At 38.2% G+C, this 25,181-nt stretch overlaps 2 protein-coding genes across 7 annotated transcripts in view; both read right to left on the reverse strand.

Moving 5' to 3' along the window:
* NIPBL (NIPBL cohesin loading factor) overlaps positions 1-19,455 on the reverse strand; it is a 168,541-nt gene extending 149,086 nt beyond the window's left edge. For all 6 annotated transcript variants that reach the window (XM_083818455.1, XM_083818452.1, XM_083818454.1 and 3 more), the window contains exon 1: positions 19,316-19,455. The gene's annotated coding sequence lies outside the window, so the exon portion shown is untranslated. The remainder of the gene's footprint in view (positions 1-19,315) is intronic.
* LOC310889560 (uncharacterized protein) lies at positions 1,718-21,470 on the reverse strand (the record flags this gene model as incomplete). The annotated part of the gene is made up of 3 exons (XM_083817145.1): positions 1,718-14,203; positions 18,561-20,641; positions 21,450-21,470. 2 exons carry the CDS (start codon positions 21,468-21,470, stop codon positions 19,073-19,075), a joined length of 1,590 nt encoding a protein of 529 aa, XP_083673271.1. The 3' UTR covers positions 1,718-14,203; positions 18,561-19,072.
* Positions 21,471-25,181: the final 3,711 nt, after the last annotated feature.

Below are 25,181 nucleotides of genomic sequence, written 5' to 3' on the forward strand. Positions count from 1 at the left end.
AGCTGATGTTTCACTTGCCAACAAATCCACAGCCGTTCATTGGAAGGAAGTTTTCCTCTACTGAATAGACTGACTGAAAACAACTCACAGCTGACGTCTCAAACATCTGTGTGTATGTAGATAGTTAACCTATTACGTAACATTGCACAGACGGCACTCATTAATGTAGTAACTTCAAATTTAATCCTCACTGAAAATGCCTCATTTTTAACAGGTATAGTAGTAGTAAATACTAGAAAATAACTAGCACTTCCATGAACAGCTGAGTAATGCCTGGGCTTCAGTAGCAGTGTTTTTTTTTTTTTTTTTTTTTTTTTTTTTTTTTTTTTTTTGTTTTTAAAAAAAACTTTTGTGGGTACTGAATACTTCTGGCCTGTGAAGGAGCAGAAAGTTTTTTTTAGATTTTAAGAGGCTGTATGCAAAGATTACTTAGATTTCATCAATGAATATAAATATCTGAGGGGAGAGTGCTGAGAGGATGGAGCTGGTCTCTTTTCAGTTGTGCCCCACAACAGAATGAGAGGCAATGGGCACAAACTGAAGCACAGGATGTTCCGGCTGAATATGAGAGGGCACTTCTTTACTGTGAGGGTGACAGAGCACTGGAACAGGTTGCCCAGAGAGGCCGTGGAGTCTCCTTCTCTGGAGATACTGAAAAACCCACCTGGATGCCATCCTGTGCAATGTGCTCTGGGTGATCCTTCTTGGCAGGGGGGTTGGACTAGATGATCTTCAGAGGTCCCTTCCAACCCTGGCCATTCTGTGATTCTGTGCTTAATGATCAGTACAAGATAAGGTGGAATGGCACCTTTCCATTATACTAAGAACAAGCATTTCCAAAGTTCCTAACTTCTGATATGGTTTCGTTTTGTTACTTTTCTTCCCTTTCATTATAAAAGAGATTATTATAAAATATTTAACACTGTATTTGCAATCTGAAAGTTGTAATATTAAAAATGGAGAAGAAAACCCTCTCATTCTGACTGTTCAGGAAAGAAAATAGTAAAGAAATAGTAAAGAAAAATATTGCACATAAAAATGTCATAGTGTTAAGAATTTAGAGTGCATTCAGAAAGAGCAAAATACTGGAAACAATTCTTAAAGCAAGGTTTTCCTGAGCCCGTATGTTTACTTCCCTGATTTCTGCTACCCTTGTCTTCAAAATCCTTTTTTTTTTAAGTTCACTTCTACAGAGATTTCCAAGTGACCAAAGAACTGCAGAAACAATTCTCTTGCACAGGCAGTACATAACTTCCAGTGATGTGAGTTTCTGCAGGTCAATACCTCAGCAGGCTCCGTCCCACACCAAAGTCTGAAGTACACTTCCTCCACCACACTGGAGTGACGACACACCAGCAGTATGCTGGTGGCCACCGTTTTTTGTTTTGGTTTTGGTTTTGTGTTTTTTTTGTTTAATGGCTTCTCTTTTCCTTATGTTATGTCTTCTTAACAGCTCTGCAGAAATACCATAAAGGCCTACATTAGCGCAAATTATGGTAACTGCATCATATTGAGGCCAGCAATTTTCATTAGCCTTCCTCTCTATTCACAGAGAAACCTTAGGAAAAAAGACTGCACTATCTCACAGGAAAAGAGAACACAAAAAAAAAAAACCACACAGAAATGGAAATTCAAACATAATAATCACAGGACAAAGCCAAGGAAAATTCCCAAAGAACTTATATAACACACTAATAAAGGCAAATGTAGTGTATCATAGTTTGATGGGTTTAGATATTTTCTTTTTTTTTTTTTTACAGTTGTACTTTTTTCTTAGCAGAATTCTTGTTGTGTTCTTTGTTTTAAAAAAAAAAGTCAAAGCTGTAAGCCACAAGTGTCAGAGGTAAGAATCACCAATTTAAAGTAAATCATTTATTTCTAAATTTGCCACTCCACCTAAGTAGCTAAGTGATTTCACTTTTAACAAAAGACAAATCAAGCCAAATTGAGTTATCCTACCCTAATCTGAAGGATAACGGCCTGTCCACACCACTAAACTAAAAATTACTAATAATTTAACACCACAGGCAGTCTCCACTCTAAACAGCCTTCTCACATTCTGAATAAACACCTCAGCACATGACTAAGGAGCAAAGATAGAGCTATAACAGTAACTTTACAGAGTACATAATTCTCATCTCCTTGCATTCATTTTACATAGGGCATCTGAGAAAAAATGGACTGTACCAAACACATTAAAACTGTAAGTTACGGATATTATAGAGTAAAACTTAATAACTTAAAGGACCTGCCTTATAAGCAGTAATTTATATAAAAATGTATTAATACCTATAGTTGATCACACTTTCTGGATTGCTGTTTATAGCATGGCATGTTCAAAACAATATTAATCTTTCACACTCCATAGGCAGTAAGAAGTAGGACCAACAAACTTCAAACGTATCTGGGCACATATGGCTTAGTTCCAAAATTATGACTGCTTAACAAAACTGTATTAGTTCAGCAAATTATTTAATCATAGACTGTGTGAGTTTTTATACTATTCACGATCGGATACAGCTGCAGTAGCAACAGAGTTCAATAAAGAATAGATCCCACATGTTAGGTAATGCACAACACAAAGGAAAACGCCCTTCTTATCCAAAAGCTTTTCATTAAAATATTTTTTCCATTCATTCTTAAACTTGTAACACTTGTTTGTGTTTTCTGTGCCTCAAAAAGCAATTTTCATTGCCTAGGTCAGCTAAAATTCCTCTACCTTTTATCAGAGCCTGCATGCTCCAGCACCTGGTGCTTCTGAAAAGTAAGCAAGCATCAGTCTTAAACAGAACCTTTGAAAGAGCCTAGATCATGTACTACTGACAGTTTTGGAGATCAAGGTATAATTTGTGTAAGGTATAACCTCACACAGCTGTTCATTGAGACCTACTAGTAGCAAGTGGCAAATCCAAAGCTAACTTGCAATTGTATGTTTAAAGCAAAGCTTAACAAACAGACTATGAGAACACATTCTTTAAAAATACCAGTTTGTATACAATTTCCCAAACACCACATGCTGCAATTGTAGAGATTACCACCACCAACAAAAAGTACCTAATTGTCAGGATTTCTGCCACAATGTGACCAAGACCTCTTGACCAGTAGGTGGAAAAAGGCACTTAGATCAGTCATCCAATTTCAAGAGTCTTAAAGCACAAGCTGTGTATGATAACTGACTAGATGAAGGGTGCAGAAATGTTCTGTGCTGATAAGGTGCTGATTTTTTTTTTCTTTTATAATAATACCACCTTCTACATCATTTTACTGTGTTTTGTCCACTTGCTCTTCAAGCTAGGAACTTGAAAAACTAACAAATCATACTGCACGGGTAACCTGAAGAACAGAGATGAATTATTTGATTACTATTAATATAAAGGTCTGGTTTTGTACAATGTCAGTTGTTTAATATATTAAGCCAGATGGGAAATAACTTATATTTTCCTCATAAGGATTTTTCTATGTACTGAGACATACCCTCCATAGTTTTAGAAAACACTGTAACTCAACTGGCAGTATTCTAATACTTAACTGAATGAGAAGGGGTGTGTGTGTGTTTAGTCTCCTTTCTAGTACTCAAATTGTTTTTCGAATTAAGATCTTCCACTTCTCTTTGTATTATATATAAGCACACACTCACAAATAACACAACCATGATTAATTATATGAATTTGATCATGAGAATTTCTGGCCAGTGACACCTCCCCCCATAGCAGTACCTAAATTAACAACAATTTCAGTTTAAGAAAACTAAAGCTATAGTTACAGGAGTGGCCGGACAGTAAGTATCAAAATTATGCTTAAGAGAAGAAACCCTATAAAACTACAAAATGATGAATTTCAGGTTCCATGGGTGTTTTTCACAGTTAAACTCTTGCATATGACAATCTATTTGGTAACATGGTAAAATAAAATAAAAATAAAATAAAAATAAAATTAAATTTTCCATCTTAAATACAGACCCAGGGGATGGGGAAACAAATAATCCAGAATGGACTCTTAAATCCATTTGTAACTACTGCATGCAGCAGCACTATCACTGACTGTCTACGTTTTTAATCTACTTTTTAAAGCCTGTCCTTTTCACAGGTATAAATTAAACCACACTATTAAATAGGGTTCTTACCACAAAAAGTAAATAACTTGATGAAAATGTTTTATTCATCAATTTTTACTTAAAGACATTTTTCCTTGATTTTCCTCTTTTAGAATCAGAAGATCATAGCCATGTAGCTCAACTATTTCTCACTACAACTCAACAGTTTTGAATAAACTAAACTTATACAATTTTAATACCTTTCAAAGCTCTACTGTGGATAAAGGATTCCTTTTTAGGTAAACAGAATTTAGGATGGGGTATACAGTGACTAAGCATGGTCACCCCTAATAAACCCCTATGCTCTGAAAACAGATAGTAACTTAATTTCTTGTAATCCACAAAAGGTTTTATTAATAGTCTTTATGCTCTGCAAGTACTATACTGTCCAACATTTCCAACAACAATTTATAACAAAAGAAATTAGAAAAATTTACCTATAAAGCTATTCTTCATTGTCTGCCATAATTCTCCTAGTTAGCCTTGATGCAATCACTGCATATGCAATATTTTTTTAAGCTTAAGGAAATTTAGATGTAGCAGTCTTGATGATGTGAAGCTGTACAGCCATGTGACCATTCCTATCACAGAAACATAGCCAAAAAGGGTTATGGGTGAGAGGTGACAAACTGAACTATAGGCATCTAAACCCCCTCAGTCTTCTGTTTTCTAAATTCACACCTGGTAAACAAGAGTTTTTGTCAGCTACAGGAATAATCAAAAAAGCCACATTAGCACCACAACAACTGAACATATTCCAAAAGTTCTAGCCTGTAATGTCTTAGAATACTTGCCTATTTAGCAAAATTTAAAATCATCCATGAGATCAAAGCTGTCTAAGGCTCTCTGAAGTGGACTATAATAGGATCTAGAAAATAACAGGAAAATCAAGAAGCAATTGCAAGATCCATACAAAGTCTTACAGCTATTATCCCGCAAGTGTACAAAAGAGAAATAGACACACATTTAGAAATATTACTCGGATTACACTACAACATATGAAGTCATGTAAATTAAGTATAGGGGAGAGACACTAGTGAAAATCTTACTTCCCTCACCATCAATTGCTAGAGAGACATAAGTTATGTGAATCCTTTCTCCCAGAAGTTGTTCATTAAATGGAATGGAAAATATTAAAGCTTGAATTTTTGCTGAGAAGCAAATACTAGGCCATGGACACAGTTCTAAGATACTGACTGAACTGCCAAGCTGCCTACAATATGGGAAGGTGGAGAAGTCCCAGAAACTGCTCCATGATGGTTATATCAGCCCTTGCAGGATCAAGCCAAGACAATCCACAGCGAATCCTTCTTTCCCTGCCTGTAACCAGCCTTTATCCCCTACATTCTTTATTCTTCAGGCACTTTACTCTAAATGATGACCATCTTCTACATGCTTCTTTTCTTAAGGATCTAAAACTCACTACAGTGGAATAGAGGGCTAATTATAGCCCTTAATTTCTCTAAGGCATTAATACCAAGCCTTCTACTACAGAATTCAGACAGCAGTATTATCCCAGCTGTTGCTAAGGCAAAGGTGAACTGTGGCCCATATACTACAGAGACATAAACAGCAACCATAATTGACCATGCAGATGAATCAGTACATAAAATGAAGACTAGATTACTCAGTGATGCTTGATTTTCTAATATTAATAGAATGTACACAATTCTGTGCTGAACACTTTATTTAACCTGTTCAACTGCAACAAAGCACTGGTTTTCTCTAGGAAGGGGATGTATTTTAAAATACAGGTAAATTACATTATGTCATGAACAGTGCTGAAAAAGCATTAAAAAGCCACTGAAATGGGATCATCATATTTTTAAATTATTTAAAAACTAAAGATTTTAAATCATACTAAAATAAGAATGTTATGTATTTCAGGTTATCCTATTACGAAAAAGATACAGTTATTTGCCTGCCATCCTTAACTGGCCAACGAAAATTAGTACGTGCAATGTAAGATGCATTGCTATACGTATGCATGGCAGTACCCATAAGGCAAAGCTAAAGATGTTCTCTGCGGTTTTCCTTGGGATGCAGGTGATACACATCCACCTTTTAGAAAGGCAGCTCACCTTTCTCATGTGCGACACTATTTCACGAGTGTCGCAGGCTCATTTTGGAGAAGATCCTCAGTCCTCCGTAGCTTTGCTATTGCAGAAGGAATAGAATCAATTTGCTTTTTTCCAAACTGGAAATTACTTCAGCACAACGAGAACCCAGAGGCTACACATCCTTATGGGAAAATTCTGGCAATACAGTCATTAAAAATGAACCATGACACCCTGCTAGCCTGATTCACATGACATTGAAACAGAGACCAGAAGCAGCTGAAATGGATCAGGCCTCAACTACTTTAAACTGGCATCAAGACTGATGCATACACTCAAGCGCAATAAGTAGCAGCTATTCTCAGTTTCTTGTCTTCCCTTTTTACTTCAGATGCTGAGGTACCTATACAGACAGGGACACTGTTCTTTGCCAGCCATTTATCCAGCACTTCAAATTTCTGAGTTCCTGTCCTCTCTTCTACTAGTGTTGAACCCACCACCAACCTCTGTGATAAAACTTACAACTGAGAGGAGAGCAGCTAAGTAGAAACAAGGAAAGGATCTGTTCCTGTGGCAACACAGACACTCTCCTCAAAAACAAACAAACAAAAGAAAACTTTTAACTCACAGGACATGATCCAGGGACACATCTCAATTCATAAACCTTTCTTCTCTTTAACAGTTGCCAGGGGAGACCATAAATTGCGACGTGCAGAACCACAAACGGCCTTCCCAGGCCACATGTTTAACATGACTGTCTGCATGCTTTGGCACACATGATAATATTTGTATCTGAGACAAGTTTATATTGGCAATAGTATTCTGTATAGTACTAACTTGCTATCTCACATTATCCGATATTAATTTACATTTGTGTTTACCAACTTCATACTACAAAGAACTTGAGCTCCCTCCTCTGCTAATTATTCCTAATGTTTACTCATAGCAAACATCTTCTTCTAGATCTTCTATAACACTGGCTCTCAAGTAGGTGTTTTGTTTTGGTTTCGGTTTTTTAATTCCTGAAAGACTTAAGGCAAGGTTTTAAACATGACTCTACCCTTTTCAATGGAAAAGTATATGGATTATTATCCAATCATACATAAAAAAAAAAAAACAAAAAACTTTTACACAGATGATATAAATTCTACCAAGTTATCTGAAGTCAGTTAACATCACATTAACAAACCACTGATTAGCACGTTAGTAAGCTACAAGAGTGCTGAATTCATTAAACTATGTTCAGAATTCAGAAAATTACTGCAAAGAAACCACAGACGTGAGAGCCTACTGTTACATCTTAGCAATGAGCACTCCCAGCCACAATCCAACACCCTCTCTTCCCCATACCCTCCATCCCACAAGTCTTTACCTTATGAAGTTTAATAAAATGTTTAACAATTATTATAACAAAAATCTAATTAACGACAAGAACAATACTAAGCAACTAAGATGGAATCATTAGAGTTACTGTTGGTCTTAATGAGGTAAATCTAATTTATATAATGATTATGTATTATTTAAATAAAAATAAAAGCACTTTAAAATAGCCTCATGTGTGCCAATTTAAAAATCATTGAGCTCAGTGACTAAATATTTTACTATATTTGAATACCCTAAGATTTAGGGACTAACCTATTTAAAGTCCAGCTGAGAATTCTAACTTATTTCAGGAAGCAAATATGTTGACATGTATCAATTTCAAATAATTATACCTGTATAAACACACTGGAAATGAACATTTCCACAAGAATCATTTTAAACCACTAATAATGCAACCCTAATAATGAGCCCATATGCAACTTGATTTACAGAATATTTTATTCATCATAATCACATACATGAAAGTAAAATGTACTCTATCAAGACGAATATCATTCTCCTAATAAAATCTCTAAGTCTTCCACAAGAAAAGTAAAATACATTCATCTTCTTGTTTTTGTTTCTTTTTCATTATAAACAGCGTAAGCATGTAAGCCTGATGATCATAGAACAGTTTATGTTTTTCTGTTCTTGCCTAAAATAGTTAACTTCATGTATGTTTAACAAGTTTTATGATATCTTCTAACTGGATTTTAAAATTAATGTATCTTAGAATGAGATATTTCATCCATTTTTACTATCCTTCTCAAAAAACTTGTTCAAATTCACACTCGTATCAGTAATTAGGTGTAGGTAGGAGACCTTCAACAGTTTCGATTCTGACAAACATTGTTTTCTCTCAAAATTCACATAGGATTACATGGACTTTTAGCCACTTTTATGCAAGTTGATTAGCCCAGACTCTGAAGTTACTGTTCATCAGCTGACTTTCAATAATTGTGCATATACACTTAGCCCATGAAAAACGCAAACTAATTCAACCTTTCTTAGCCAGCAATGAAACAGGGTTAAATTAAATCGAGTTATGTGCCATTGCCACAGGCTACATATACACAATTGAACATTCACTGTAGCTGAACATGCAATAACTTCAAATTACCAGGACTTAACAAGTTATGTCAAATCTTCAGAAGTCCATCTACAGAACTGTTTTATAAGACTTCATTGGCTATTTATTTATCAATATGTGATTAAGAACTTGCTGAATCCCAAGACACCATATGTCTAATTTGAGCCTAGAAAGAGGATTTGTCAGAAATAAAAACAAACATTTACAGAAAGAGAGAGAAATCCTATTTGAAGTCTACTAATTCAATATAATTTTTAACAGGGCACTAAATTAAATAAGTAGCTTTAATTTTTTTTCCTCAAGGTTGCAGACTAAGATTACAATGTGATATGAAAACTGAGAATGTTTACCTTGTGGTATTATGATGGTTTGTTCATGTAATAATATTTAGAGAATTACAGACAAAACAGTTTTTAAACCAAACCACTTTTATTGCAATTCCTCAAATATTTTAATGATATATTCTGTGGTAAAAATAAATGATCTACTTCTGTAAATAACATGACTAACCTTTACATCATGCTAGATAGAAGCAGATGGAATTACTCCAGTGAGTAAATATGCAGAGCCATAACTCTAAATAATCTTTCATAATAGTGACCCTAGAGTGCATAGCATGTTCCTACAACTCTCCATCTATGCCATTAGTCATCTACATTCTCACCAATAAAAGCTCACCTACAGCTTTGCTTCAGCATATTCCGGAACTGCCACTATTTTTGCAGAACTAAAAAGCTCAACACCTGTTCTGCATCTAAACCAGGGCAAGATCCTCAGAGTAGGAAAAGTCCTGTTACACACACACACGTTTTGAACGCACAGCGAACTGAGTACTTCACACCACATACTAGCCACTGCCTTCATCCTTTCACCCAAAATCTCAGCTGCACGAAAGACAACTTGCCAGATACCCAGATTCTAACATCCTCCTCAGTAGCAGGTGGTTCAAACATGTATTTGTCACTATCTATTAGAGTCTTCCATTATCTCTAAGACTTTATGAGGTAGCAGGCATTCCCTTCTTTTTGAAGGAGTAGTAGTATATCATGCCACCTTGCAAAGAAAATTAATTAGAACAGGGAAAGAGCCTTAGAGAGAAAATATGAATATCATATAAATTGATTTAGACTCTCTTTTAGGAGGTAAAAATCTCTTCAATGTTTTCTCTTGACTAACCTATACGGGTAACTTGCTCAGCACCACTGGAGTTACGAGTTCCATTTGGCATGCTCACATCTCAAATTTGTGACTGACACAAGGGGGCCGACCTGTTCAACAGCAGTATCACAACAATGAAGCCCCTTTTTGATCTCATTCTAATTCCTTTTTATGATACAGAAATCAAGTTTACAATTTTGCTTACTATACTGTGGTAGTTTACAAGGCAACGCTTAAAAAGATATAGTAGGTATATTCCAGCAAACATTAGAATTCATACTTAAAAATGTTGAAGATCTAACTTTAAAAAACTTTTAAAAACAGAACATTCAACACAGAAAAGAAGTCAGCCTTCACATCAACAGATACTTAAACATCACATTATCTGTATATCCAGTCAAATTCAAAGCTTGCTGGACTTCTATCAGGAAATCCCCCACACCTGGGCTAAAAGATCACATTTGCAAAGTCAACCAAAAGTTAATAAATGCCTCTTGCACTCAGGAATTCTGTCAGTCTTTTGATTATATAATCGTGTAACATTCCCCTCCCACCCATAGGCCCAATCTCCTCCCACTGTACAGGAGGGATCTGCCCTGGAGATGAATCAGAAGCTATTCATAAGGCTATAAGGTCAGTTGTATCCATGACTCTTCAACTTCAAGTAAAAGTGAAAGAAGTATGAAGCAAAAGAGGCTGTAGATCAGACTGCAAGAAAAAAAATGCTGCTCTTGGGAATCTGATTCCACTTCTATTACTAACAGTAAATATTTGTGTTTCTTTTTTCCTGCGTGCTCTGACACCTAGTTTGAAGAAGCACTGATTAGCTGTATTGTAACCAAAATTAATGAAATGTGCTATAATATTATCACTTGTTACGATAAAAAAAGCAGGTTAATTTAAACGTCAGGTCCTACAGCTGCTCTAGTTGGACTTCCAGAGTTATAAAGCTAATGACCAACTTTTGCATCTCAGTTCCTAACTTTTTAAGATTATATTCTCTGCTCAAAAACATTTAAAAAAAGCATTTGTGAAGCATTCCAATATTCCAACACAAGCCACAGAAAAGCCTGTGAGGAAATTCTATCTCTGGAGCAGAGTTTAATGATGTGAAGTGATTAAGGCAAAGGACTATAGATTGAACACCAAAGAGATATCAAAATATTTAAACTTAAAAAACAGGACTGGAAGCAATCTCAGGAGTCTATCCCTTTCCCCAGGACAGGATCAACAATATCTAAAGACAATCCTATGAGACATTAATCTAATCTGTTGGTTTTCTTGTTTTGTTTTAAATCTCTATTAAGGAAGCTACTTTTATTTAACACAGTCAGTGAAATACACATCTTGTCATAGGAACAGTGACAACGGACTTAAGGACTACCACAATGCATTCATAAAGGTGCCAAATGCAGGCTACACAGATAATCTGTACTACAGACTTCCCTACCATTTCCAATTACAAGATGTACTCCACATTTCTGAGCTTTTTTTTCATTATGTGATTTCCTCAGTTAAAAAAATAAATAAATAAATTCTAACAACAAATTCCTGTCTGTGAAATAATGCTTCTTTCCCCAGCCAATCCTTGTTTTGTAGTTTTGGCTTCTCAGGCAGTTTGCTCCACCTCCCCTCGCTGGCCTCTCTCAGAAGATACTTCCCACTCATTCTCACCCCTACACGGCTTCCCTTGACTCTACACCCAGTTCCCGACTACTCTCGTCTTAGTTACTTGTTAAAACTCTTTCACAGCTCTTCCTGTAGCTTCACCAAGGACACTTGTACCTGTCCCACCAGCTCCCATACCCAGTCCTGTCAGGCAGTCATCATTCCCTTAGGAACTCCAAGCTCCTACCCTCCTCCCAAGTTCTTGCCCTTCAAGCTCCCATTCCCTCCCCATCTGTGTAAGTTCTGTTCCAAACCACCCCTCTTCTCCTCCACGTGTTCACCGTTCCAAACACCAGTAACCTCCCTTCTCATCTTTTCCACATCTGAACAAATCAACACTGTTGATAAGCACTGAAGAGCCACCCGCAAACAAAGCAGTCTGCACCACATCTCAGGGCTTATAACCAACCGTACTTACTTGGAGAAGTCCTGTTGTGCACACAACATTTTTCAACTTTAGTATTTACAATCAGGGAAGCCAACTAATTTTTCAGACACCAGTAACTTGCATAATTTTTGATAGATTTTCAAATGGCAACAAAATGCACATTCCTACTGCAAAACTCTCCTCACTCAAATTTTAAGGTTGTCTCTCAAAAAATGGGGAAGTTCAAATGACTTGAAGAAAAAGTCAGAAATTATTTTTGAACATTTTTTTCTCTAGCCTGACCCTTAGAATCCAATGAACATTTTTTAAGCTTTATTAAAACAGTTGGTCACTATTGCTATTAATGGCAATCACCCCAGCATGGACACTTTCAGCCAATATGACTGAAGTTTAGCAAAGTCAGAAGTAAAGTCAGTGCCTTTTAATAGTGCCAGAAAACCAAGAGGAGTCACTACCAGTCTCATCTACACAAAATAAGTAGGGAGCAACATGTATTTTAGAAATTGACCAGCAACACTTAAGCCATATTTCAATTGCTTATATAATTGCCAAATTCTAATATAAAGTTTTTTTGCCAGAAAGAACCGATCATCACTGAGCATGCTACTGGAAAATAATTCAATTCCCATTATTGAAACAAACAAACAAACAACCCTAGCATCCCTTGCAATGAAAAGCAATCATGTCTACTAGCTTTTCAGTGAGAAATTTGACAAATAAATAATTGGGCGGATTTTTAATTTTCCTTTCAGAAAAAAACAGAACTTTAACTGGTTTTATATCACCACAAAGCACTCTCCATGCATCCTTACAACTCTTCTATTATAGTCTTACCAAAATTTTTCCAACTTTTAAATTACAAAAAACATGTTCCACCTTATTTTTCCCAAAGCTACTTAAGTATCTGCTGTGTAGCATCCAATGAGAACTCTCTGAATTCTGCCTCTCCTTCCCCCTCCCCAGTTAATGACCAGAAGGCATCTCTGAAGAAAAAGTGATAGCTACATATCTGAATGGAAGGCAACATGCAAGAAGTGTTACAGTCTAAGACCTGAAAATAAAATTTCAGAGACAAAGTATTTGTAACTTCATCCTTTCCGAGTATCTGGTCAACACAGAGGAGAGATTGTTAGCTCAGACTTAAGAGATAGGGGTTGCACTGTCACAGACACGTGCTTACATTCCAGGAGTTTGATAAATTACATTAACCAAAAAAAAAAAAAAGAGGAAAAAAAGGTTAGAACTATAAAGCCAAGCATCAAGGTATTAAGAAATGTCAGAATTATGGTTGCTTACACCTACAATTCAGTCCCTTGTGCATTATGATAGTCTTTCATTAAATGATCGTATCCTGCTTCTGTTACCCACTGCATCCCTGCTTTATACAAGTTACACAACAGATGATGGTCACAAAGCAAGTCAGAGTTGCATAGCAAAAGGAGATTCTTTCTGAGGGATGTTGCATTTTTATTAATAAATTTCAATAACATACAGTTAATAAAAACAATTAAAAAAATCATATCCAGAAGATCTTCTGCTGGAAACTGCCAATTTGTCAAAAACAACTCTTATTACAAAAAAAAAAAAAAACAACAAACAAACAAACAAAAAAACAGCTTATTTTCATCACTGGGAAAGTAGAGTAAAGAAAAAAAAAAAGAAAAAATACTTAAAACTACTTGTTCTACCTGTTCCATAACATACCCAGAGCCTACTGGCCATAATTAGAGCAGATGATTAGAACATAAAAATCTATATGCGGGGGAAAAAGAGGTTCAGGAACAACTCTGTCTAATACAGATTGAAGTTGGGCTTCCTACATCCCAAAGGCAACATTTTGGCTAAGAACACACATGCTATACCTAGAATGGTCCTGCTTTCCTAAGACAGCCATACAATTCAGCATAAATACTAACCGGACAACAAACAAACATTGCAATGAAATGGTCTGACCACTAGGCTGCAGAAGTTTCCATTCCATTTCCAGTTTACATGAACTACAACAATTACCACTTTAAGAGGGAAAGTGTCATCCTTAATGGCCAATAGCCAATGCTTAGGACATTTTCCATGGTTGCTAGCTCCTGCTGGAAGTAGCATTCTGAATGTCTCCAATACTGTGGACAAGCTATTAATCACATGCAGGTTTTGGATTATTATCTAGTTGCTGTCTCTGATGTTCCTGTAGAGATTTTGGGTTCTTCACATTATGGAGGGAGATTCTTTTTAACTTCTCAGGACAGGAAATCTATTTTTGGAAATCTTGGCATGATCGAGACAGTTGAAACTGAAAAGATGTCTAGGCTATCAGTGAAAACTCACTCTATACTTCTCAGGGATGCAGCATGAGCAACAATGGGCCTGCTACGTTGAAGTGTGAGACACAGCTACAAATAAAATGAAAGAAAATAACGTTATGAACTCACTACATGCTGTAAAATAAGTAAATATCTCAAGAATAAAGCATATCAATTTACACACAAGATTTATAGGCACTTTTAAAACTCAAAATTTTGATTCAGTCTTCCATCTGAAAAATTGAAATAAAATATTATGGATAAGCTAAAGACAGGCCCTCTAATATTTGTAAAGCATATATATGTATTTTGATGATAATTTCCTGATGAAAACACCTCAGCATTCATTGAAAGACTTGAATGCAATGCAGCAAGTAATAAGGCAGCAGGCTGCACACTGTATGACAAAGAAAAACAAATACATAAACCGGGTTATAACAGTATACTGGTCAGTTGGCATTTCCCATGCACTGTGTGAGGCACTGAATATTGGCCGTAAGGGTAAGGGTGAAGTACAATAATGTAGTTAAAGGCCCAGTGTATGGCATAGGGGGCTGGATCATGTTTGTTTCTTAAGTCTTAGCCTGTTCCTTCCTTATCTGAGCGCCTGACTTTACAGCCTGACATTTTTAACACAGTTCCTGTAAAATGCATTGCATGTCTACACATACATGCTGCTGCAAAAAAACAAAGTGTGTCATATCGAACTGTAGCAATGATGTGAATGGGAATATCTCACCACATAAAGAATTTCGAGATCTCCGACTGAAAAACCACTTAGAACCAGCTGACATAAACACTGAAAACAATATGATACAGTCTTCTAGAATTTGTTCTGACTGAAAGCCTTTACCATAAAATGCTCCTCAATGTTAATGTTTATTAAAAAGTTACTTGTGTAAACCAAGTAGGAACCTTCATGTACAGCACCAACAACTACATTCAATTTGACTGGATTTCCCCTTAGTTTCTACGCACAGCTGGGCCAAAACCCTTTCTCCACTCCCTTTTGCTAGGGAGATTTTCCACAGTGAACAGTTGGGACAGGAAGTGAGACACAAATGATAGGTTCTGTACAATATCCTCAAACACAATGTCCTCACTCCTGAGGTGGAACAGACATTGATATAAAGTACTTCTCTCCCACGTATTTGCACCTAAGGATCATCTACTAAGTATGGCTGTAACACTAACAAAATAAAAACACAAATATAGATTAATTGTATGAAAAGGTTTTATAATACTGTCATTTCAAAAGTACTTCCTTTTTTGGCTGTTAAAGAAGACCATTATTATATGGGGTTATTACCAATAATATACAGGTATCATCAATTTTAAGCATTTCCTTGTAGGTTTCTCAGCTTGTTACTGCTGATGGCTGAAAAATCAGAAACTAACCTAACCTGTACTATTTCTAATAAAGGTATACGTAAAGGAATACTGAAAATAAGTTGTATTATATTGAAATTGCCAATGCGTTTTTTTTTTAAATGTTAAATATTTCTAATAACATATTTTGTGACAATCAATAGCTATTCTAACACTGGATGATCTACCTCACATCTACCGGACACTAACCTCTAAGGTTACCCTACCTCATATTTTTCCAATTAAGTATGCCCATAATTGCTGCCAAAAAGTCCACACATTGTTGAATGTAGAATATATTCCTCTAGAATAATTTCTAGAAAGCATAAAGTTCTGAATTTGAAAATAATTTGTATCTTAGCTCTACATATTCAGAATATTAGTATAATTTCTCCTAGCTACTAGCAACTGTCCACTAACTTCACATTTATTGTGTAATATTTATAAAGTTAATATTAATATAAATTTAATTGGATGACTTTAACACTTTGTAATATAATACATACATAAAAATACCACATTTACTGCTGAACACACAGAAAATTGCAATAGGAAACTCGCTATACCAGTCCTTGGCTCAAATCAATTCACACTTTCAACGTTTTTTCATCTAGTATCCTTCAAGATATAGTAAACTATGTTATAGAGGGATATATACACAAACCATTCAGGATTAAGGTTGCAATCTCTTTTTCATTATATAAACAACATAACGTGGTTCTAACCGAAAGGCATTACTACATATTGCCTTGATTCTGCAAGAAGAGTCAGTCACATGAACACTATTGTTGATCGAGTCCCAAACATGCAATGAGGTTGCACTGGGATTCAGGTACTCATGCAGAACAGGGACATGCAAATGATTTTATTGGTGTAATTTTGTTTCTCTGATCCTTCACTTTGTTTCTCCCAAATTAAAATATAAATTAAATAAAAAAATAAAAATAAAATAAAAATGTTTTTAGTGGTATGCCTATTTCTATGTCTTTGTACAAAAAAGATAAAAACAGTTCTACAAGATAGCAAAAGCTTCAGGGAAATGTTTTTTTGTTGGAATAACTTCAGGGAATACATTCATGCAGTTGAGATGAAAAGTAGAAATAAAATATGTACATAAGAGAGAAATTCAAAACATACAAGGTAGTCAAAAGCACAAAGTAAAAGATAACCAGAAGAAAAAAAAATCCTCTTTTAGTTAAAATAATTGCTACAACTAATACCTCAAGAAAAAATAATTTTGTATTTCCATAACATGCATAAAGTAACTAAAACCTTAAGCAGTTAGATGTTATGACAAGCAGTGGATCAGTATAAACTCCTAACGCTAGGGAAAATACGGTATGAAAGTGAAATAGTCACGTTCCCTCCCCCTACAAACACTTAGATGTGGCCTAAATAGTGAAAAAAAAAATGTTTTAAATGTCATCTTACATTTCTCCATTAAATACTTCTGCCTTAAATAATTCCAAAAACATGCTAAAACAAATAATTGAGGATTAACCATGTATAGCTCAGAAGAACAAAAACAAAAAGCTCACTACAAATCACAAATAGCCAGCACCTTAAATTTCCCTCTATAAATACGCCTATTTTTGGTATCAGAGAAGTGCATGCTTTCTGATAAAAAAAAAAAAAGCTGTAAACAGAACGCTGGAAAGATAAACTTGACAGGAACTACATAACTACAGTGGCTAATTTCCTGTTCATATCTCATATTTCAGTAAACCTCCTTAAATGAAGGACAAGCCAGAGAAGTTCACTACTATTAGCTTAACAAACGCATTTTCGTTAAAACGAGAGTTGTTTTAAACGACTAAAGAAACACTACAGCTAATGTCGCTTTCTGATGATGAAAACTACCCAAGAACTACAAGTACTTCTGCACAGTCCTTTCTTTCCTGTAAAGCAGAGTTATACTCGGCCCCTACGCATGCTACGGATCAAAAGAAAACAGCAATTCAGCTACACGCAGAGACAGGGACAGTTCGAGACAACTAGTGGCTCCCTCTGCGATTCATAAAGTTTAAAAATAAAAAGCTGCTTTTTCGGAGCGTAAATGGTTCCTCTCCACGCACGTAGGCCTGAGGCCCTGTTGCAAACAGTGTCTAACAGGACCAGGCAGCACAAAGACAGGAATGGGAGATTAGTGGGAGGGAGGGAGGCCGGGATTGGGGCTCAGCAGGATCTTCAGGCTTTTTAAAATTCAAACTGCTCCCTGACCAATACAAATCACGGACACGCTACTGACTACTACACGGATTTACAGCATTAAAAACACGCCTTCTACGTGACAGCTATATTAACTTCACCCCTTTAAACATGTACCAGGGCACTCGGAAGCACCCTAGCACAGTTTTTAAGGCTCTAAACCACAATACCCCAGAAAGTTGCTTTATTAGATACAATAACCAGTTATCACTACAACGTATCTGCTCAAACAGCTAAAAAACCTACTTTAAAAATAGATAAATTATAAAATGTTACTACTTGTTTACCATTTGCAAATTCCTTTTCTATATGAAAGGAGAAACTTGGTATCTCAAAATTTCCCTCAATTATGTAATTTCTGAAGGAGTACTTTTACAAGTTCACAGGGCCTTTGTTTTACATCTACTTCAGTTTTTAACAACACTCTCAACTCTGCCACACAGTAAGTCCAAGATTTTCCTTACTGAAAATTAGCTACCGTTTATGTATAAAGGCCTGACACTTAATCAACAGTCATTTACAAAACACATTTGACCTGTTAAAATGACACCTAATTACATATTCAAACATCATGGACACAAACAGCCAATAACAACCTCAGGATCTCAAAGTGATATGGCCTGACAAGAAAGGATGACACTTTTCAACATTCCTCACTTTTCACTTGATTCAATTTATCTTAGATTCCTGAGTACTTAGGGCAAGATCTCATCTTCATCCCAGTCCCCGACATGTCATAAACGTACTGCTTTACACGCGACCCCTTCCCCATTTTCTGTTTGTTAGAAGGCACGAAACAGCATTTCTTGTGAATTTCATGTGTATTCCTCTAACGTCTACAGCACGTAAACATTAAGATTGCGTGGAATACCTGACGCGATACACTTGTCTATCTGTATTTTCTGGGTCTGCAGGTGTCCGTGCCGTGTCAATCACTCCACAAGGTCTAGTTTTATGCTATAAATATGCGAAGTGATTAATGAGCTAATCAGTCGCTTTATTATTTGGAGATCAAGCGTTTGCATGTTATAAATCCATCTCCACGCGAACTTTTGCGTGTTCGGTACAGAGTTGGAAGGAGAAGAGAGTACCAGAGACGGGTATTTTTGTTTCTGGGCTATTTACATTGTCTCTCTTCCCCTATTCCTCCCCTTACTCCTTCCTCAGTTCAGAGGGCTGTCTGCGCTGGGACCTCGCTTCCTCTCCCTGGCGAAGTTGTAAATATGGCACGGGATCAGCGCACATTTGCGGCTAATTGCATTGTTTCCTCCTCCTGCTGCTCCTCTCCGGGTTGAGGCCTGTCACCGAGGAGCCGCTTCGCCTCTCTTAATCCTCGAGCTGGAGTAAAGGCGCTGGCCGGCGGGCCTGCGCTCTCCGCCGGGCCTAGGCCTGCCGGCAGCCCGGGAGGAGCCCACCTCCTCCGCCACGGCCGAGCCGGCAGCAAGGGGGGCTCCGAAATAAACACCTCGGCTCGCCGCCCGCTCCCCTCCGCCCCGAGGAGCAGCCGATAATCCCCTCCGCTCCCGGCAGCGCTGGGCCGCCGGGGGCTGGCAGGCCCGGCCCGCTGCCGGAGAGGGCAGGGAGGGGAAGGGGAGACGACGACGGGGAGGGGGGGGGGGGAATTACCTGAGCAAATCGGCGTCTGAATCCGACGGGGATCCGGGAGAGGGGGCGAGCAATCCGCCCCCCTCCCTCCTCAGAGGAGCCGCCGCTGCTGGGCCGCCGCCGCCGCCGCGGAGCAGGAGGAGGAGGGGAGATAATATAACAACAATAATCCGGGCCGGGAGGGGGGCTGGCTCCTCTTCCGTCTCCTCCTCGGTGCAGCGAACATGTAGAGCCGGAGGGGGGGGGGGTGAGCGGCCGGCGAGGATCCCGTCCCCCTGCGCCCGCCTCACAACATGGGCACGGGCCGGGCCGAACCGGTTCCGAGAGGCGCCCCGGGGCCGGGGGGGGGCGGCCGGGAGAAGGAGGGGTGGGGGGTGGCAGCGCTGCCGGGGGCCGCCGCCGCCGTCGCTCCCTCGGTGCGCGACTGCGGGAGGCGGGCGGGGGAGCAAGGGGGGGGGCGGCCGGGGCACGGCGAGTCGGTACCGGGCGGGGGGGCGGGGGGAGGAGGAGGAGGAGGAGGAGGGGGGGGGAGGAAGGCTCCCGTGCGTCGCTCTCGCTCCCTCTCAGAACAAAATGCCGACCGGAAGTGCAGCGGCAGGAATGACTCCCTCCACCGGCGCCAGGCGCCAACAGCCTCCCCCTTCCCTCCGCCGCCTCCTCCTCCTCCTTCTCCTCCTCCTCCTCCTCCTCCTTCTCCTCCTCGGCCGCTCGCTCGCTCGCTCCGACGGCGCCGCTTCCGCCGCCGACTCCGCGACGACGCGATAGCCCGCCGATAGCGCGACGACAGAGCGCCGGCAGCGCGCCGCTCCCCTCACAGCGCCGCCGCACGCCCGGCCTCCCTGCGCCTCGCCCGGCCGAGCCGCCGCCGCCCCGCTGCCTCCCCCCGTCCCCACCCGCTGGAGCTTCTCCCCCCCTTTTTTTTTTTTCTTCTCTTTTTTTTTTTTCCCTTCTCCTTCCCCCGGCAGTGCTCAGATCGGAGGAGAAGGCGGCCGTTGGGAAGCGGAGGCGTTTGGGGGCTGTTTCCGTCGGCCCCTGAGGGAGGCAGGCCGGCAGGGGCGATGTGGCGGAGCGGGGGCGCTCCTCGGGGCCGCCGCCGCCCTCAGCGTCCTTCTCCGGGGGCTCTACGAGGCCGTGTCGCAGGAGCCGAAACTCCCGGTGCCGGGGCGAGGGATCTGCAGGTGGACGTACCCATGCGAAGGGAGTTTTTTTCTGGACGAGCGCGGGGGAAAAATGCAGGTGTTGAGGTGTTGAGCCTCGCTGGAGGGTGATGTTCCTCCGCCCCAACAGCAGGTTTACTGGAAATATTTTAATCCTGGGCTGTGATGGACTATTTGGAGAGAGAGAATCCTAGTCTGAAAGGTTTTAGGTTTTTCCTCTGTACAGGTAAAACCGTGAATAAAACATAAAACAGGATAAAAGCAAAGAAGCTGCTACATCTAATGCATTAACTGTCTTCTCACAACTCACTTCTATTGTTTTGCTCCTTGATACTGGGACAAAAATCACATTTAGAGGAAGCCTTGCTCATCTGTGGACTTCAGGATTCACCATACAGTTGGACACAGCTAGCTAGCTGTAAATATCCTGTGGCATATAAACACACCCTTTCAGTTCTGGATGGATATTTTTTGCAAAAAGAGATAATACCATACACAAATGCACTTGAATCTTGAATCCAGGTCTTGCACTTGAATCCAGGTCTTAGGATTTCCTGAACAAATGCTATGTCTTTAACGCAGAGTTAAAATGCATCTCTTAAGCTTAAACTATCAAATTCCTAATGTTGGATGAATCAAAGTTTGTTTTACAAGTGTGTTTATTTGAAAGTACAGAAATGAAGATGGCACTGGAGAATACGGTAATTCAGTCCTTCTATCTAATGGGTGTGCGCTCATGTAAGTTTAATGGAGACAGAGTAAACCAGGCTCTGAAAGAAATGTATTACATACCTGTGTTCCAAGTTAATATAAAAGGTCCCAGTCCTACAATTGTTTATGCATTTTCAGATTATCCATTTGAAATAAAGGGAAATAATTGGTGTAGTAGATAAACCATGTTCATAAATCTTTGTCCTTATTTTAATAGTTCAACTCTGTAAGTCAAGGGAGAAAATATATATATATATTTTGTAATAAACTAAAGTTTGATAAGCTACCTGTTTAGAGTTCCCATACATGTATGTATGTGGACATACACACCTGTGAATTCAAAGGAAAATATGATTCTAAAATGACAAGTTGGCCCGGTAATACTACTTCAATCTACTTCTAACTTAATGTTAATAATTTTTGTTGTTGGAGTATTTATATATATATATTTAATTGGTGATTCACTGTATAAATAAAATGTAAATACTGCAATTTTGTTTTTTATATGCAGGGGTCTTCCATATCAGATATGGTTTAGCCAGTCCAAACATCAGTATAAGACACAACAGAATTTTCCAGTGAGAATCTCACCGTCCCATTTTATGCTTTTATAATCCTTTTTAACTAAAGGAATTTGTAGAAATGGCTATTTTGTTTGATTACTATGACATTACTACCTGCACAAGAAAATAACTCATTTAATAGTTGTTTTAAAAAGTGTTACTGTAACACTTAGAAGTAAATGAGGATTTTCTTTCTTAAGGGAAAGCAAATTAAGTAGGTTTTATTCCATTAGATATTACTGTAATCCACTTCTAAAAATGAAAGGTCAAATTCTTTGACTGGATTCAGACAAGTGGTTCCCTGTGTTACTTTTGTCTTCAAATTGTTGTCTTCTCAACAATTTATTGCAGAATGAAAGCTCACATGTGTTCCTACAAATATTTAGTACATATGGGTGTATCCCATTATATGTGAACTGGCCAAGAAATGGGATAATAACAAGCATTTCAGCATATTATCAGAAAACATATTAAAAGATACTTTAAACCTCATTTCTGCTCCAGGCCTTAGTCATGGGGTGGAGGTAGTCCTAATCTGTATGGGAGGAGCTATGCAGTCATACAACCATGACTGTGGCACACTAAGGAGCGAACACTGCACTAAACAAAGCTGGTAGCAGTGCGGAGGAGGGCAAAGCTCTCTGAATTCTCCTGATAAATCCACACCTATAGAGCTGTGCAAATGAGCTGCAAATTTCAGGGTGAAGTTTTAGAACCTAATCCTGCTGCCTTTGAAGTCAAGGGAGAACATGTCTTTTGCTTTAAAGAAATGACTGGGCTCTCATAAATCTAAAGTATTTTGCACAGTCAGTTATTCTGAGACTCATTACTTGCCCTTCAAAGAGAACAAATAATTCAGCATTTTTAATGTAACTTTAAAAAGCAGGAATTAAAGATTTTCATGCATACAGTACTCTTTTCAAAACATGTTTCTCAAACCCTTTTCACCAAAATATGTTAGTTGTAGGTATCACTTGCTGCTGTTTATGACTGTACTGAGATAAAAAGCTTTCCACTTGCAAAGACAGTATGCACGTGTATACTGTTGAAAATAGTGAAGAGTCCTTTCTGCCCTCTTCATTCTGATGTTAACCTCCCTGACAGCTACATGTTGTTATTCAGCTTCATAAATTATAGACAGTATGTAAAATAATAGTAAAAACACACTGAGCACCAATGTTTTCTTAGAGGTTGCTTGCTGCCATTAGATGTTGTCTCTAGAATCAATGAAAAATGTACTGTACTTTTCCACTTTTTGTTTATTTAATGGCTGGTTTAACATACAGTTGCATGTCATTTTAATTAATTAATCGGATGCACAAACATTGTTACATTCATCTCTTATTAATTGACAGGTTGTATGCATTTCAGGACAGAATCTTTAACTAAATGCGATGTGTAAGTAAAATCAAAAAATATTCAGATTATTGTATATTGCCCAGAGAAGCTGTGGATGCCCCCTCCCTGGAAGTGCTCAAGGCCAGGCTGGATGGGGCTTTGGGCAACCTGGTCTGGTGGGAGGTGTCCCTGCCCATGGCGGGGGGTTGGAACTGGGTGATCTTTAAGGTCCCCACCAACCCAAACCACTCTGATTCTACGGTTGTGTATTTTTCAAGTAGTCAAAGTTTCCTACACAATGATGGGAAATCACTATATAGTAAATTGTTAGCTTTCATCCTAAATTTAAGCATTGAAATTATTGGGAATTTTGTGTTAAGACTGGACTACAGAAGTGAGTAGAATGAATGTAATGACAAATGCTGTATGACAAGTAATACAAATTTACATTCTTTGCATTAACTTTAGATCACAGCAGCAAATAATAGCACCACATAATTAATTCACTGGGGAATATTCATCGTGAGTAAGTAAGCAGCCTGAATGTCAGATCAGGCCTTAAGTGGTAAAGGTAAAATAAAGAGCCAAGGAAGCCTGCATATTGAGGTGTAAAATATCTGTACGATTACATGTTGCAAGTTTACAACTTGATGGTGACTACTTATTTTTTTTTCCTTTTTGGTAAGCCAGATGGTGGTAACATTTTTCCCCTCATTCTAAGTATTTAGCATAAATTTCCAACAAGAATTTCACAACATGAAATAATACCATTTCATTTTTCAATTTCTTCTAAATTATAAGCTTGCATCCTCTCTATGGTGTTAAGAATGTGCTTCTGTTTGTACAAGGACAGGATATGAATTATTTGGCACATACATCTTTTGAAATATATACTAGTAATAAAGTTTTCTGTGAAAGATAATGATAGAAGATTTAACCCAAGTATTTTCACTTGAATGTTACAGTCAGTTCCTGATTATTCAAAGCACTAGAGATTTTGAATAAAGTTAAAATACAGACAATGTGAAAGACGTATTTTAAACTATAAAATATAATAGTAAAATGTACTATGTAACAGAAAAAGAAGTCACTGATGGATTATTCTTCTGGACAAGTAGCCTTTCCCAGTATTGTATAAAGGCCACAAGAACAGACCAAATAACAGTTGTTTTTGTAAGGATGATCAGTTATCATACATTGTCATAGAAAAAAACCTGAAACCTGAAGAAAAGAGGCTCCTGAGAGACATTTCTGTGGATACGCTTCACCACAAATGAACTTCAGAAAGGAAGCAGGTACTGATTCCTACAAATTCTTTTTTCTTTTCATTTTCTCTCTTAACAAACAAACAAACAAACAAACAAACAAAACCCTGAACCTCATAACTTTAGTCTCTCAAAAGTCTCGTTTTGGACATGCACTGGGAAAGCAACTTAATGCAATGTTTTATAATAGAGACATAACTGCGTGTCAGTTACATAACAAATTCTGTACAATTTCATAGGAGCTGTGAAGGCTAACATGGATTATTTTGAGAGACAAGGATAAAAACATTTATTTTTGGTGTTGTTTTTTTGTTTGTTTGTTTGTTTGTTTTCTTCCAGTTTTCAAGGTGTAAAGGTAAATCAATACTGCTGTCACGGGCCACCAAGTCAACATGGACATTCATCTTCTGGCAAAGGACAGAAGTTAAAAATTGGCCTAAAGGACAATTCAGCACAAGCCAACAGTCACTCATGTATGGATTAAAGACATATGAGAACATCTTATCATGCTTAAAATGCCTTGCCACTCCCTTTTTAATGAACTTGCCAGTAAAAGTAAGATTTAAGACAGAGAGATGATTATCTAAATAAGGTATGTTAAAAGAGCTTCTTGGGCTTAGGCCTCTAAAAAGTGCTTCTTTCAAAGAAAGCAGAACTTTTCCATTCCTCAGATACTGAGTGCATCTCAGCCAACATACTCAACAACTACCTATAAATAAACTAAAAGGTTATATGTATGCCTGCGAATGCTGTCTGGCATTGAGGCTAATAGCCACATAATACTTCATGCCTACGTTACTAAATTCCTTAATTCATCATAACAGGATAGACACATGCATCTACTGCCCATTGG

The sequence above is a fragment of the Anser anser genome, assembly GCF_964211835.1.
Source record: "Anser anser genome assembly, chromosome: Z".
Taxonomy (NCBI): domain Eukaryota; kingdom Metazoa; phylum Chordata; class Aves; order Anseriformes; family Anatidae; genus Anser; species Anser anser.